The 16849-nt window shown below is 36.3% G+C and overlaps 1 protein-coding gene across 4 annotated transcripts in view; it reads right to left on the bottom strand.

Annotated features, from left to right (window-relative positions):
• Positions 1-16849, bottom strand: part of CFAP70 (cilia and flagella associated protein 70) — a 113474-nt gene that overhangs the window by 61200 nt on the left and 35425 nt on the right. For all 4 annotated transcript variants that reach the window (XM_086680002.1, XM_086680003.1, XM_086680000.1 and 1 more), the window contains exons 9-13: positions 13237-13336; positions 10121-10255; positions 2489-2659; positions 2228-2308; positions 557-648 (exon numbers count right to left, since the gene is read on the bottom strand). In XM_086680002.1, the coding sequence (XP_086536128.1) occupies positions 557-648; positions 2228-2308; positions 2489-2659; positions 10121-10255; positions 13237-13336 (579 nt within the window). The remainder of the gene's footprint in view (positions 1-556; positions 649-2227; positions 2309-2488; positions 2660-10120; positions 10256-13236; positions 13337-16849) is intronic.

Genomic DNA, 16849 nt, shown 5'->3' on the forward strand with positions numbered 1-16849 from the left:
TCTCTCTCTCTCTCTCTCTCTCTCAAAATAAATAAATAAACATTTTAAAAAGATTCTTAAGTGGTTATCACTGGGTGGGTAGAAATCTGAGTATTTTTATATGCTTGCTGATCTCAATTTTCTCAAAATCTTGACTTTTTTTTTAAGTTGATGTATTTATTTTTGAGAGAGACTTGGGGAGGGGCAGAGAAAGAGGGGGAGAGAGAATCCCAAGCAGGCTCCACACTGTCAGCACAGAGCCTTATTTGGGGCTTGAACTCACGAACCATGAGATCATGACCTAAGCCAAAATTAAGAATCGGGCGCTTAACCAACTGAACCACCCAGGCATCCCTTGATTTTTCTTTTTTTTTTTTTATGCTGAGCATATACTGCTTTTGTAATAAGAAGACAACTATAACAAAAGAAACTTAATCTGGGCTAAAAAACCAGAAAACTGTCTGCTGCTTAGTCTAGGGAAATTATATTTACGGAGACAATCTGAATTCCTTTTATTTATATCTAAAATGTTTTTGCAAAAAATATATATATAAATATAAGAACCATTGCTACACACCTTCTGGCTAGCTCCTCTGGCATTCGCTTTGGAACCAAGGCTTTGTCCAGCTGAATCTCCAACACAATGTATGTGCCTGCTTCTACATATTGCTGTAAAGATATTTTTCTCTCATTTATTCTTTCCATTAAGAACAGATATTTATGAACAAATTTTAGTAACATAGGATAACATATACAATATAAGAAAATTGCATATACAACTATACATATATAGTGTGATCTTGACTGTCAAAATATTCTTTATATAGAAAAATAACTGGAAAGAAAAATAGTTACAGTGGTTATCTCTTGCATAAAAGGATTTTCAATTTTATTATTGGAAACTTCTACCTCAGCTGAAGCACTGTTTAACTTGTTCAATACTTTTCTTGTAACTGTTTTAAGTGAATGCTATTCTTTCTGCCACCAAATCTTCCAAGTCCAAGCATTTCCAATCAGAAATATTCTGACATTCCCATTCACAGAATCCACATCACCATCTACCAGCTGCAGTTTGATGGACATTTCTATCCAAATTTTTTTCCAGCACCCTAAATACAGCATGTCCAAAATTTATCATTTCCCTTATATTGATCTCTCTTTGACTTATGATTTTGTAATCCTTCTCGAAAGTGAGGCTTGAAACCTGCGTTATCTTTAGCTTTTCTTCCTCAGCACCCTTAAAGCTCCCCAATTCCAAATCTTGCCTCTTCAAGTTTCTGATTTTCCTTACTACAATCTCTTCCCTAAATCAAACTATCATCACACACTCACCTGTACAATTAGAAAAACCTATAAACCAATATTTGAAGCCCCTACCCCAACTTCATTTTCTCTGTTTTCACTTCCTTGCAAGAGTTCTACCCTGAAATACATAGGAGATCTTATTTCTACATGACTTAAAAATCATTAATAGGAGTCTCCAAGATGAAGCTCAAGAGTTCCTTATCAGCTACATAATGAAGTCCAAACTTGTTAGCAAATCTTTCAGTCTTTCTGCAACTCAACACAGCCTCTCTCTCCTTTCTCACCTCCGTCTAGAAATTCTCGTTTCTTTTCATCTCTATTCCATACACTAAATTAACTGATACACTCTAAATTCTGCTACCTTCTTTGTGTCCTGACTTGGGCTGTTCCTTTGCCCTGAAATGCCTACCCTTTCATCTTCATCCGGCAAACTATTCTCTTCATCTTTCACTACTTAGCTCAAATGCCAGCTCTTCCATGAAGCCTTCTGAGACTGCTTTATCCTAGGAGCGATTCATCTGTATTATGTGAGCCCAAACAGCACTTTTATTTGTACCTCTATTATAATATTCATCAAAATTCTGTGTTATGGTTAGTTATGTACCAATCTGTTTCACCCACCAGACTGTTGAGTGTCTTGAGGGCAGATGAGTAAATGCTACAGATGATGCATCTCTGCATGATTTCTAATATATAATACAGTAGAATTACTAAAACACATAGTTTTTTAATGTTAGAAAGGACCTAAGGTTAATTTGGTACTACCTGCTCATTTTAGAGAGTCTCAACAAGACAAAGAAATTTACCCAAAGTTATAAACTAGTCATGGCAAATATGGGATGGTAATTGAGATAATGAGAATTTTTCACAATACCATACTATCTTGCTCAGTAAAAAACTGATGAATTTAAACTTAATTTTCCAACTCTTTATGCATAGTTACCTGTCCTTCTGGATTGTGGCTTAGAGAGGGTTCAAATTCCAAAGGAGTATCTGAGCTCTGAGATTTTATACTAGGTGCTTGCTGAAAGAAAATGAACATGCCTCAAAAACTGAATTCTTACATGGTCTTCCCAATGGCAGGAACAATGATCATTAAGTTGCAACAAAAGGCAAACTAAATTGATGCAATTCACCCAATAATCAGTACAAGCCTGTGAAATGTAACAAAACTAGCAAAATCATCACCTTCTCAACAACCTACCATATCCCCAGGCCTAGGCCTTCCTTCTATATCCTTTTCTTTGACTGCTTTATCTTCTTTCAGGTTCTTTGAAACAACTAGTTTAGACAATGGAGAATTAATTCCTCCTATTTTATTATTCTGAATCAAATGATGGCCAGTATCCCGGAACAAGCTAAATAAACATTTGGTCTGAAAAGAAACAAAAACAAAAACAAAAAAAAAATGCAGTGAATCACAGGTGAATGAGACAAATTTGAAAGAAACTCACATTATTCTTTAAAAACATTTAGTTTTCTAGATAATTTCAACATTGTAGAATCAGAGGGAAATAGGGAAAAGAAAAACTTCACTGAATCGCCATACTTGTTGAACAGGTAAAACCCTCATAGAAAATTAGCTATCTATCCTATCATTTAAATTATTACAATGAGATTGTTCAACATCGCTTGGTTTTGGTGTTTTGTAACTCTTGTTCCTAGAAAACTTTTAATTTTTGATACATAATTTCAGATTAACTTTAAATGGTAGATATGGGAAATAGGTTCAAGAATTCCTCAAATTTACACAAATGGGTTAAAAAGGGTTAGGGCCCAGAGCTGCTGCAGGGCAAAAGCCCCCAAGGTTAGCTAGCTAGACTAGCTAACTAGTAACTTGTTATCTTTAAAATTGCATGCTCCATCAATCTGAAACTTTAAAGAAGACAGCTAATCCGTTGTATCACCTACAGGAAACTACTTATCATCTGGCACCAATATATTACTGTGCTTTGACCACAACTTTAAATGCTACTTTCCTCCCAGACCCTTTGCTTCTTACACATATGAGTTAATGATTCCTGTTTCCGTCTGCACACTCACCACGTATGTAAAATCTTGAGAACTCAATAAATATGGAGACGAAATCCCTGTTCAGGGCTCTTGTCTCCTCCCAGACATTAGCCTCTCTCATTTTCATTTCTGTGTCAGTGTCTGCTCTCTTGCCGGACAAGAGAGAATTTAGGATTCCTGATCTGTAACAGGTAGAATTTATTTCTGCATAAGAAATATCTAATTACTACTTGCCTATCAACTATACTTGGAAAAATAGGGCAAGTTTAAAATTCAACCTAAAAATTTTGTATGGGAAAATCAAACTATAGATAAATGAAGAAGAATCGTAACATTTTTTAATAATTTTTTTATGTTTATTTATTTTTGAGAGAGAGAGAGAGAGGGAGACAGAGTGTGAGCGGGGCAGGGGCAGAGAGAGACAGTGGGACACACAGATTTTGAAGCAGGCTCTAGGCTCTGAGTTGTCAGCACAGAGCCCCACGCGGAGCTCAAACTCACGTACCATGAGATCATGACCTGAGCTGAAGTCAGATGCTTAACCAACTGAGCCACCCAGGTCCCCCAGAATCATAACATTTTTTAAACTAAACAACATGGTTGAAGTCTAAATAGAATTTATGCTGAGTGAAAGAAGCCAGACTAAAAAACAAAGAGGGGAAGACTGGTCAGAGGTATGAGAGGATAAGAACAGACACAAGAAAGTTTGGGGGGGGCAGGAAATGGATATTTGCCTTATCTTGATTGTGGTGATAGTTTCACTGATGTGCTATAAATATTCATATACATGTCTTTGTGTAAATGCAGGTTTTCAGTTCTCTTAGGTAGGTTCTTAAAAATGATTTTGTTGAGGGGAGCACTTGGGTGGCTCAGTCTGTTGAGTGTACAACTTCAGCTTAGGTGCTGATCTCATGGTTCATTAGTTCAAGCCCCGCACTGGGCTTGCTGCTGTCAGCACAGAGCCCACTTCAGATCCCCTGTTCCCCTCTCTCTCTGTCCCTCCCTCGCTTGTGAGAGCCTCTCTCTCTCTCTCTCTCAAAAATAAGTAAACATTTTAAACAATGATTTTGTGGGTTGTACGCTAAGTTAATGTTTAATATAGATTTTCTATGTAGTTTTTCTACCAAGTATTAAGATTGAAATATTGAAATTTCTAAATGTCAGATTATCTCTCTTTCAATTCTGTTAGTTTTTGCTTTAAGTATTATGAGTTTCTATTGTTAGGTGTGTATACATTTATAATTTATATATTTATTTTACACAATACTTTGTAAATTCTTTCTGATTAATTGACCCTTTAATCATTATGACATGCCACTCTATGTTGTTAGTAATACTTCCTGTCTTGAAGTCTATTTTGTCTGATATAAATATAGCCACTCCGCTCTGTTATGTTTTCTATTTGCATAGCATATTTTTTCCAACCATTTGCTACAATCTCCATGTATCTGAATCTAAGTGTGTCTGTTTTTAAATAGCATATTATTGAATCTTGATTAAAAAAAATTTTTTTTTAAATTCATTCATCAGTCATTTTTGAGAGAGAGAGAGAGACAGAGTGTGAGTGGGGGAGGGGCAGAGAGAGAGGGAGACACAGAATCCGAAGCAGGCTCCAGCCTCCAAGCTGTCAGCACACAGCCCGATGTGGGGCTCAAACCCATGAACCACAAGATCATGACATGAGCCAAAGTTGGATGCTCAACCAACTGAGCCACCCAGGCCCCCTGAATCTTGATTTTTTTTTAAATGTGGTCTTATAATCTCTGTCCTTTCATTGGGGTATTTAACACTACTTACATATAAAGTTATCACTGAAATATTTACATTTATGTTTGCCATTTTACTATTTGTTTTCTATATATCTTCTGTCTTTTTTGTTCCTCTGTTCCTCCTTTAAATGCCTTCTATTATGTTAAATATGTATATGTACACACACACACACACACACACACACACACACACACACACACAATTTTCTTGGCCATCCTAACTAATCACAATGTATATCACACTGATATTAACTTAATTCTGGTATAATGTAGAAATTTTAGCACACTGTAGTTCCATTCTATCCTCCCTCCTTTATGTTACTATTATCATACAAATTAAATCTATACATGTTATAACCCAACAATATAATTAATGCTTTATATAATGCCTTTCAAAGAAATTAAGAGTAAAAATAAAAAAAATACATACTGTATTTCTGAAATCTTTTATATTAACTTAAATTTAGACATTTCTAGTGCTCTTTGTTTCTTCCTGTGGACTCAAGTCAGCAATCAATGCCATATCCTTTCAAGCAGAAGAACTTCCTTTAGTGTTTCTTACAAGACAAATTTGTTAGCAACAAATTCTTTCAATATTTGTTTATCTTTGGATGTCTTTATTTTACCTTCCTTTTTGATTGCTAGCTTTTTCATTGAGCACTTTGAATATGTTATTCGACTGCCTTCTGGATCCATTGTTTCAGAAGAAAAATCAGCTGTTAAATACATTGCAACTATAAGCAATGAGTTGTTTTTCTCCTGTTGAATTCGTGATTTTCTCTTTATCTTTCAGCAGTAAACTCTAATGTCTATGTTGTAGATGCCTGTATGCTTATCCAACCTGGGATCCTCTGAACTTCTTGGATATGTAGATTAATGTTTTCATCAAACATGAGACATTTCTAGACATTATTTTGCCATGTATCTTTTCTGCCCCTTACTCTCTTTCCTGGGACTCTCATTTCAGTTATGTTGGTTGCTCTCCACAAATTTCAACCAACAGCATTGCTGGGCATAGGTCCTTCATCCACTGCTCCAAATTGTGTAAGTCTTCTTCTATGGCAGCAAAGTTGCTGGTCCTCACAGCCTATCCTGCCCTAGAATAATCACTGTACTGGTTAAGCTAAAGAAGTGGAGTAGGGAACAACTTAGGGAAGTTTTAGAAGCAGCCCTAACCAAGAAAGCCTCAAACTCCATAGTTTTTCATGCATTAATACTCCTCAGTTTGTTGATGCCTTTGGTCAATTTCCAGAGTGCTGAATGGTTTTTTTGCCAATTTGTCCAATTTTACAGCTGCTTTTGGTGGTGGTGGGGAGAATATTTGACAATCTTCTCACTCAGACATAGCCAGAAAGATTTCCTCTCCAATATTACCTGTATATATATACATATATACATATATATTTAATTATGATTATATATTTTTTAAAAGTTGTGGTCATATTGAATGTAGTTTTATACCCTGATTTTTCATTTAACAGATTATCACATGTATCCTTTCATGTTTTAAAATTTTTCATAAGGTAATTTTTAATGTATATACAATAGTCTCCAATCACCCCTACTACACCCCTAGTACTACACTCCTAGTACCTTACATATTTTATCTCATTTAATATGCAAAACAATTCTAGGAAAAAAGCACTGTCTTCATTTATAATAAATTTATTTATAATAAATCAATTAATTAATTAAAGTTGAGAGAAACTTAGTCACTTGCCTGAAGTTACCCAGCTGGTTAATTCCGGAATTGAAACTAGAGGCTGACTGACATCAAGGCCTATAACCTTTCAATTATAATATACTACTTCCCTCAGATATATCTTCATTTAGTAAAATTTGGATACAATTCTACTTGTTCCTTTAAAATAGATTCCTGGAAGTAGGAATGCTACAGGAAAAAATATAAGTATTCTAAGCTTCTTAATACATACTAACAAAATTTTTTTCATGGTTTGTACTAATTTACACTTCTAGCAGTGAATGAGAGTTGCTTTATCACACCTTTCCCAACAATGGGCATTACCATGTTTTAAAGAATTGACTAATTCTACAGGTAAAATGGTATTTTATTATTATTTTAATTTGCAGTTGTTTGATTCTAAATAAGGCCAAATGTTTCTTCTTCTTTTATTTATTGACCATTGGCATTTCTTTTTTTGTCTAGTACCGTTTCATGTACTTTGCCCTTTAAAACAAAATTAGTGTGTTTTTCTTATCAATTTGATAAAGTGCTTTATATTTTAGGAATAGTAACCATCTTTCCTACATATATTCAAATATTCTCCCGTTTTTCAGTTACATTGTAATTTTGTTTATGATGGTTTCTCCTAAACATAGAAGCTATTCATTTTTTGTTAATCTAAATCTTTTATATCTTTCATTGCTCTCAAGCCTAGGAAAGTCTTTCCTGAGTTCATATTTTTAAATTAATAGCCACTTCTACTTTTATATTTTTCACATTTAACAATGTTAATAAACTCATTTGCAACTTATTTTTATCTATGCTATATGTAACATTTTGGCATTCTTTTTTTCCATTTAACTATTGACACAGCATTAACAATTATCTTTTTTAATAGATGCATATTGAATCATTTTTATTTACAATCATTTTCTAAGCTTTTCTCTATTATAGACATTTTAAACTTATTTTTTAAATTTTTTTTAATGTTTATTCATTTTTGAGAGACAGAGAGAGAGCATGAGCAGGGGAGGAGCAGAGAGAGAGGGAGACACAGAATCCGAAGCAGGCTCCAGGTTCTGAACTGTCAGCACAGAGCCCGATGGGGGACTCAAACACATGGACCGCGAGATCATGACCTGAGCTGAAGTCAGAGGCTCAACCGACTGATCAACCCAGGCGCCCCTTAAACTTATTTTTAGGGGTGCCTGGGTGGCTCAATTGGTTGAGTATCCGACTTCAGCTCGGGTCAAAATCTCAGGGTTGGTGGGTTCGAACCCCACGTGGGTCTCTGTGCTGGCAGCTCAGAGCCCTGAGTCTGCTTCGGATTCTGTGTCTCTCTGTCTCTCTGCCTCTCCGCCACTTGCACTCCATCTCTCTCTGTCTCTCAAAAATAAATAAATGTTAAAAAATTAAAAAAAAAAACTTATTTTTAATTTTTGCTATCATAGATCCCAAAAAGTTTTTCTGAATACGCAGTTGGGTTTTTTATGTCATTAGGAATTTTAATTTACACACTGCGACATTCATCACTGCTAGCTCTTTTTCAAATTTCATTTGCTTTTCCACTCTGCCAAACCTAACCCAGATACTTTTGCATATGCCATGTTTTCAAAGAAAAACAAATAGTGTAAGTAAAACAGATGGACATTTCTGTCACTAACAGTTAAGATTTATAGTATTTGTAGACAGATGACAAACTGAAATCTTATGATGTTTCCCCTCTTTGTATTCTACAAAACATTTTTAACACTCTTTACAGTAATTGCAATAATTGGAAACACTACATATAGATTTTTATTTGTACTCATAGTCCATGCACATCTTTTTCTTTGTAATGCTTCACACACTTTCAGAAAGGAAGGCAAACCATTCAATATTGCCAAATCTATTCTAATGCTAAAAATTGTATTACAGAACATGAGAAAGTTCTAGAGACTAAAACTGAAGGGCGAACATGGAGTTTTGATTCTATTAAATTATTTCCTTCAGATACATCCTTATAAGTGTGATTTCTGAGTCAAAGGATTTCTGGGGCACCTGGTGGCTCAGTCGGTTAAGCATCCAACTTCGGCTCAGGTCATAATCTCACGGTTTGTGGGTTCAAGCCCGCGTCGGGCTCTGTGCTGACAGCTCAGAGCCTGGAGACTGCTTCGGATTCTGTGTCTCCCTGTCTCTCTGCCCCTCCCCCCTCATGCTCTGACTCTCTCTCTCTCTCTCTCTCTCTCTCTCTCTCTCAAAAATAAATAATATATAGAAAGAGTTTACTACTCAGTTGGTTTGCAAATAGATGATAGGTCTTTCATGACTCCATTATTGAAAAATAGCTGTCCTAATAATAATGAAATAGTAATATGTTTTTGTTATTATTTTTGTTGTGTTTTATGAAGACTCAATTTCTCCTAAGAAAAATATGGTAAAACTGATTTTTTGTTTGGGGAAAAATACACATATATATATTCTATATTTATATGTAGACATATAGATAGATAAAAAGATAGATGATTTTAACATTTTTAACACCTAAAAATCACTAATCAGCTCATGGATTTAAGTTTTGTATACTTAACACAATAGACTTCTTTCATTGTCTTAAAGATTATGTATCTGACTGTATTGAGTAAAATTGAAATATGACAAACTACATATTTAAAGTATACAATTTGATTAATTTTGACATGACATATGTATACACATGTGAAACTATCACCACAATCAAGATAACCAGCATTTCCATCATCCCTAACACTTTCTTCACATTCTTTTGTAATCCATCCCTCTCTCTATTCCTGTTCCTAAGCAACCACTGGTCAGCTTTAGGTCACCACAGATTATTTTCTTAGAATTCTATTTAGATGAAATAATACATTATGTACTTTCTTTTATCAGCCTTCTCTCATTTAACATAATGCATTTGAGATTCATCCATGCTGCACGTATCAATAGTTCATTCCTTTTTATCACTGAGTAGGATTTCATTATATAGATATACCACAAAATTTGTTTTTCTGTTCACCTGTTCATAGAGGTTTAGGTTGTTTCCAGTTTTTGGCTTTTCATTATCCTAAAATTTTTTAATGTTTTATTTATTTTTGAGAGAGAAAATGATGTGGGGCTCAAACCCACAAATTTTGAGACCATGACCTAAGCTGAAATTGGATGCCCAACCAACTGAGCCACTGGGGTGCTCCTTCACTATCCTAAAGTTTTTAAGGTTCAATGACAGAATGACTGCAAGGTGCTATATTTACCATCCCAGTATACCAATGGTTCCAAACTTCAAGTGCAAAGATTTGTATGCTAAAGATGTAAGTAAACACATACATAAAGGATAAATTAGGATAATACCTTCTGTATAATTTTTTCTTACCTTTTCATAGACTGTACTGTCTAGGTAAGGGTAAACATGAAAAGCTCCCCGAATCCTCTTCACACCTGGATACAGCAATGGGACCATATTCACATAAGCCACACCATGAAATGAAAGCTGACTTTCATCATCAGTCTAAAGGAATAAAACCAGAGAGCTGTTAGTGCTGTAGAGCAATGTAGCAGAAGGTATGGAGCTCTTAGTTTTTCAAAGACCTGGCTTTAGGAACTAGCTATGCTCCTTAACTATTTGACTTGGCCAGTTACATAGATATTTTGGATCTACATTTCTTTATCTTCAAAATGGGTTTAATAATACCACAATCACTGAAATAATGCATATCAACGGTGTTAATGAATAGTAAAGGCAGTAGTCGGATAACACATGCTCCAATTAATTGATTATATATATATTCAACTAAAAAAGTCAATTTAACAATATTGCTTCTTAGGAAAAAATGAAGCTTTGTAAAATAATTACAACAACGAAAAGAAATCAGAAGATGCGGCTTTTAGCTTTAGTTCACAGATTTTTATGAATGAAAGGGATCTTACAAATCATCATATTAAATAGACTTGAATATGCCTAAATTCTAAACAATTGGTGGAGTTGTTTCAGAGTACTGTATTGAGAAAGATTCTTTTTTTTTTTTAACGTTTATTTATTTTTGAGACAGAGAGAGACAGAGCATGAACGAGGGAGGGTCAGAGAGAGAGGGAGACACAGAATCTGAAACAGGCTCCAGGCTCTGAGCAGTCAGCACAGAGCCCGACGCGGGGCTTGAACTCACAGACGGCGAGATCGTGACCTGAGCCAAAGTCAGACGCTTAACCGACTGAGCCACCCAGGCGCCCCGAAGATTCTATACCCTTATCTGGGTTCAGAAAGAAACAACGTTTTGATTAATCAGTAATATCTGCCATGGATGAGGGAGGATGAATGATAGTTTGCCACTCTGTATTTGCCATCGCTAATTTTACCTAATTTTTTTTTTATTTTTTTTTCAACGTTTTTTATTTATTTTTGGGACAGAGAGAGACAGAGCATGAACGGGGGAGGGGCAGAGAGAGAGGGAGACACAGAATCGGAAACAGGCTCCAGGCTCTGAGCCATCAGCCCAGGGCCTGACGCGGGGCTCGAACTCACGGACCGCGAGATCGTGACCTGGCCGAAGTCGGACGCTTAACCGACTGCGCCACCCAGGCGCCCCGCTAATTTTTTTTTTAATGTTTATTTATTTTTGAGACAGAGAGAGACAGAGCATGAGCAGGGCAGGGGCAGAGAGAGAGGGACACAGAATCTGAAGCAGGCTCCAGGCTATGAGCTGTCAGCACAGAGCCCCATGCGGGGCTCAAACTTGTCAACTACGAGATCATGACCTGAGCCGAAGTCAGACGCTCAACTGACTGAGCCACCCAGGTGCCCCGCTAATTTTGTCTAAACCCCCATCACAAAGATGAATAACATGTTAATAAATATAACTTAACATAATTTTTAATGGTTTGCCATAGAAAACTTTCATAGGGAAAAAATTTACTGAAAGAAAACACATTTAATTCCCACAAAATTAAAAGTAATCTCTTTGATTTCACATATTACAATAAGTAGAATTTAGATTTGGGGCGTCTGGGTGGCTCAGTCGGTTTAGCATCCGACTTCGGCTTAAGTCATGATTTTGCGGTTTGCAGTTCATGAGTTTGAGCCCCATGTGGGACTCTGTGCTGACAGCTCAGAGCCAGGAGCCTGCTTCAGATTTTGTGTCTCCCTCTCTCTCTGCCCCACCCCAGCTCAGGCTCTGTCTCTCTCTCAAAAATAAATAAACATTAAAAAAGAAAAATTTTTTTAAAAAGTAGATTTAAAAGTCTTACATATATATAATAACATTGTGTTGCTAAGGAAAGTTAGCAATGTATATTTTATATTACAAAGGGAGAAGTGGTTACTGGCAGTACTATATTTATTATGTAAAAATGTCTATTTTAAAAATCAAAAGGGGGCGCCTGGGTGGCTGTCGGTTAAGCTTCCGACTTCGGCTCAGGTCATGATCTCTAGGTTTATGAGTCCGAGCCCCGCGTTGGACTCTGTGCTGACAGCTCAGAGCCTGGAGCCTGCTTCAGATTCTGTGTCTCCCCATCTCTCAGCCACTTCCATGCTCATGCTCTGCCTCTCTCTGTCTCTCAATAATAAGTAAACATTAAAAAAAAATTTAAGATAAAAAAATAAAAATCAAAAGAATTTAGGTACTTGTTAATTGTCTGCTGTATACCATGAATCATGCTAGGTACTATAGAGGATACAAAGTAGTCTATGACAGTATTCCTACCCTAAGGGAGTTTATGTACAAACAGAAAAGACCAGACATGCACAAATAAAACAACAGAGAACATGTTCTAGGCTCACAAAGCTAGATCTTTTCAGAATAATGTACATCAATGAGCCCTATTACTCTAATTAGTAGGCTAAAACATTTTAAGTAGGTATGTCGAAAAGAAATTCAGGAAGATGTATTAGGTTGAGCCATATTCCCAATATTTAACTACTTTGACCTATAAAAATGGCTATTTTGTGTGGTTTTACCTATAGTAAAACCATTTTAAAGAGCTAAAGGGAAATAGGATGTCTAGGAATAAAGCCTAAACAGTTTTTAGTGGACAATAGGGAGCTAGGGTGACCAGTCATCCTGATTTGCCAGGGACAGGAGATCTTCCTGGGACATGCGATTTTCAGCACTAAAACCAGGAAACTACTTGACAAATCAGGTTAAGTTAGTCACCCTAGAGAGCACCCACATCAGTTCACACATTCCTTCTGTATCAGAACTAGAAGCAGAATAACAAGCACCTGGGTGGCTCAGTTTGGTTAAACATCTGACTTGGGCTCAGGTCATCATCCTGCGTTCATGGATTCAAGCCCCGTGTTGGGCTCTATGCTGACAGCTCAGAGCCTGGAGCCTGCTTTAGATTCTGTGTCTCCCTGCTCCTCCCCTGCCTGTGCTCAGTTTCTCTCTCTCAAAAATAAATAACCATTTAAAAAATTTAAAAAATAAAGAAGCAGAATAATAGGTTGGGTCTGACCAGGCATTTCTTCTACAGCTATCATTAAGGGAACAAATTTACCTTATCAAATTTTGCAGCTTTCCCTTTGGGTACAGTAGTCAGAGGAACTCTTGTGATCTCTACAGGCCAAAAGCGGCAATCAACAATTCGCTTCTGAAAACTGCAAATTAAAAATTAGCCCATTAGAATTGTATGAAAAAATCAAGTTAGTATAATTTAAAGGGAAGACTCTTTTTAAAAGTAATGGAATACACAAAGATATATAAACATTTTTATTAGGTAGGTGGGTTGTTTTTAGCTTCCTAAATTTATAAAATTCCAAAAATAATTCTACTGTACTGCTAGCAGAAGCAAACTATACATTGTTGAAGCAATCTGTAAATGTGAATCAAAAGCCTTAAAATGGTCATAATCTTTGACCCAGAAATTTCACTTCTAGTAATTTGTTCTAAAGAAATAATCAGACAAGTATGCAAATCATATAAAATATGTTTATACTGTGAAAATAGAGTAGCACTTACAGTGTCAGCTCTGACATGTAAGGAGCTTAGAAGTTGTTGCTCCTGTCCTCATAACAACAATAAGAAGCAGGTCAAACTGAAAAATCAATGACTTTTCTTAGATCCATCTAAGAATTAAGTTCATGGGGCAAATCACCACCATAAAATTTGGAGGAGAGGCAAGTACAGAGAATCACAGCTGACGTCAGTGTACAGGTCGGAGAAAGCAATGGAGTCAATAAGTTGTGGAAACACTTTAATGGTAATTTTGACAAATTGCTGGAGGCTGGATTAGCCAGAGTTATAGACTCCACACTTTTTTGGCTTTAAAACAAGGAGTCACTTCAGATATTCATGGTGAAGATATGAGAAAAATCCTCTTAAGTAGGAAGAAGGGAACAGTAAGTATTTTGAAATATGCCTGGAGTGTTACCCATAACAAATGCTTACCCTTTAAGGGAAACTATTTTACCAGAGTCTTATCTGATGCGAGAGAAGGGCAATTAGACAATTCTAGTTCTGTCTAGCCTTCCTGTTTCACATAAGAAGTAAAAAATACTATTAAACACTTCTGATTGTCACAGGCCAGGAAGTCAAACCCATTAAAATACTAAGTTTAATTACAGTATTTTAAAATACTTCCCCTTCCAAACACCTTATCACCACACCAACAGGGTTCTGGTATAAGAACAGTGGATTTGAGAGGCTGCAAAACACAGACCCTTTTTTAGGCAAACTCAAAGACAACGGGGGGGGGGGGGAGGAACAAAAAAGGAAACTGAAGCCTCTAGCACGTACAGTTACAGCAAACATTAAACACAGCCCAGCTCCAAGCCACACTAACAGAAAACTTCACACTAAAAACCCTAATTACCTCATTTCTTATCACCCAATATATAATGTCCAGGTTCCAATAAAAAATTACAAAGAATACTAAAAGGCAAGAAAAAATACTGAAGAGACACAACATAAGAACTAGACTCAGATATGACACAAAATTTCGAATGATTATATAGGGAATATTTTAATGTTTTTTAAATTTATTTTTGAAAGAGAGAGCAAGAGAGTGAGTGAGCACGAGTGGGGGAGGGACAGAGAGAGAGGGGGACAGAGGATCCGAAGCGGATCTGCACCAACAGCAGTGAGCCAGATACAGGACTCAAACTCACGAACCTCGAGATCATGACCTGAGCTGAAGTCCAACGTTCAACTGCCTGAGCCACCCAGATGCCCCAATCATGTAGGGAATTTAAAATAACTATAATTAATATGTTAAGAGCACTAATGGAAAAAGTAGACAAACTGCAAATAATGTAATAGGGAGATGGAAATGTAAGCAGAGAGACGGAAACCCAAGAAAGAATAAAAAAGAAGTGCTAGAAACAAGAAACACTGAAACAAAAATGAAGAATTCATTTGATGGACTTAGTAGATTGAACAATGCTGAGGAAATCATCAGTGCATTTGAAGATATGTCAATAAAAAATGCCCAAACTAAAATGGAAAGGAGAAAAAAATGAAAAAAAATTAGAATATCCAAGAACTGTGGAACAATTATAGAAGATATAACAGGAATACCAGAGGAAAAAACAGAAAAAAGAACCAAAGAAATATGTGAAATCATAATGACTGAGAATTTTACTAAATTAATGACAGATACCAAACCACAGATACTGAAAGCTCAGAGAAGAGTAAGCATCATAAATACCAAAACAAAACAGAAAACAAACAAAAAAACCCTATGTCCAGGTATATCATATTCAAACTGCAGAAAACCACAGAAAAAGAGAAAATATTTAAAGAAGACAGAGGGGAGAGAAACCACAAACACCTTACCTATAGAGGAACAAGAATAAGAGTTACATTGGATTTCTCTTCAGAAACCATGCAAGCAATAAGAGATGGAGTGAAATATTCAAAGTTTCTGGAAAAAAACACACCACCAACTTGGATTTCTGTATCCAGAGAATTATCCTTCAGAAGCGAAGGAGAGGGTGCCTGAGTGGCTCAACTGGTTAAGCGTCTGCTTTTGATCTCTGCTAAGGTCATGATTTCACGGTTTGTGAGATCAAGTCCTGTGTTGGGCTCTGTGCTGATGGTGCAGAGCCTGCTTGGGATTCTCTCTCCCTCTTTCTATGCCCCTCCCCAGCTTGTGCCCTCTCTCTCACCCTCTCAAAATAAATAAACTAAAAAAAAAAAAAATCATAAAAAAAAGGAAGGAGAAATAAAGACTTTCTCAACAAAAATGGAGAGAATTTGTGGCCAGTAGGCCTGCCTTGCAAGAAATGCTAAAAGTTTTCAGAGAAAAAGAAAATGACATGGGTCAGAAACTTGGATCTACATTAAGAAAAGAAGAGAATCAGAGGACAAAATTAAGGTAAAATAAATTTTCAAATTTTTCTTATTTTTAATTGATCAAATAGATAACTACTCAAAGTAATAAGAGCAACAATGTATCCTTAACAGAATATAAGCAAGTCAAACCCAACAATGTACATTTATATTTTTAATGTTTTTTTTGAGAGAGAGAGCAAGAGAGAGCAAGGTAGGGGCAGAGAGAAGGAGACAGAGGATCCAAAGCAGGCTCTGCACTGACAGCAGAGAGCCCAATGCGGGGCTCAAAGCATGAACCATAATATCATGACCTGAGCTGAAGTCAGACACTTAACCGACTGAGCCACCCAGGCACCCCAACAATGTATATTTATACTATACACCACAGTCAAGTGGAGAACCAGCGGTATATAGGAATTCTGGGAAATGTCTGCTCAATTTTTCTGTAATTCTAACACTCTTCTTAAAAACAGCCTATGAATTGAAAAAGAAAACCAGAGTTGCTCATTCTAATTATATGTATTTTGATAGTCCCTTATTTATCATCTCTCCCTAACCGCCAGGTAACTGTGACAGAGACTGGTAGTTACCCACACAATGTCAAGTGTCCTGTTCTTCTTTAGTATCTAACTCCTGATTTAGATTTTTTTTAATGTTTATTTACTTTTGAGAGACAGAAACAGAGACAGAGCATGAGTAGGGGAGGGGCAGAGAGAGAGGGAGACACAGAATCCAAAGCAGGCTCCAGTCTCTGAGCTGTCAGCACAGAGCTCGACATGGGGCTTGAACCCATGAACCACAAGATCATGACCTGATCCCAAGACAGATGCTCAACCAAC

The sequence above is a fragment of the Puma concolor genome, chromosome D2, assembly GCF_028749965.1.
Source record: "Puma concolor isolate L17-30 chromosome D2, mPumCon1.1.hap2, whole genome shotgun sequence".
NCBI lineage: Eukaryota > Metazoa > Chordata > Mammalia > Carnivora > Felidae > Puma > Puma concolor.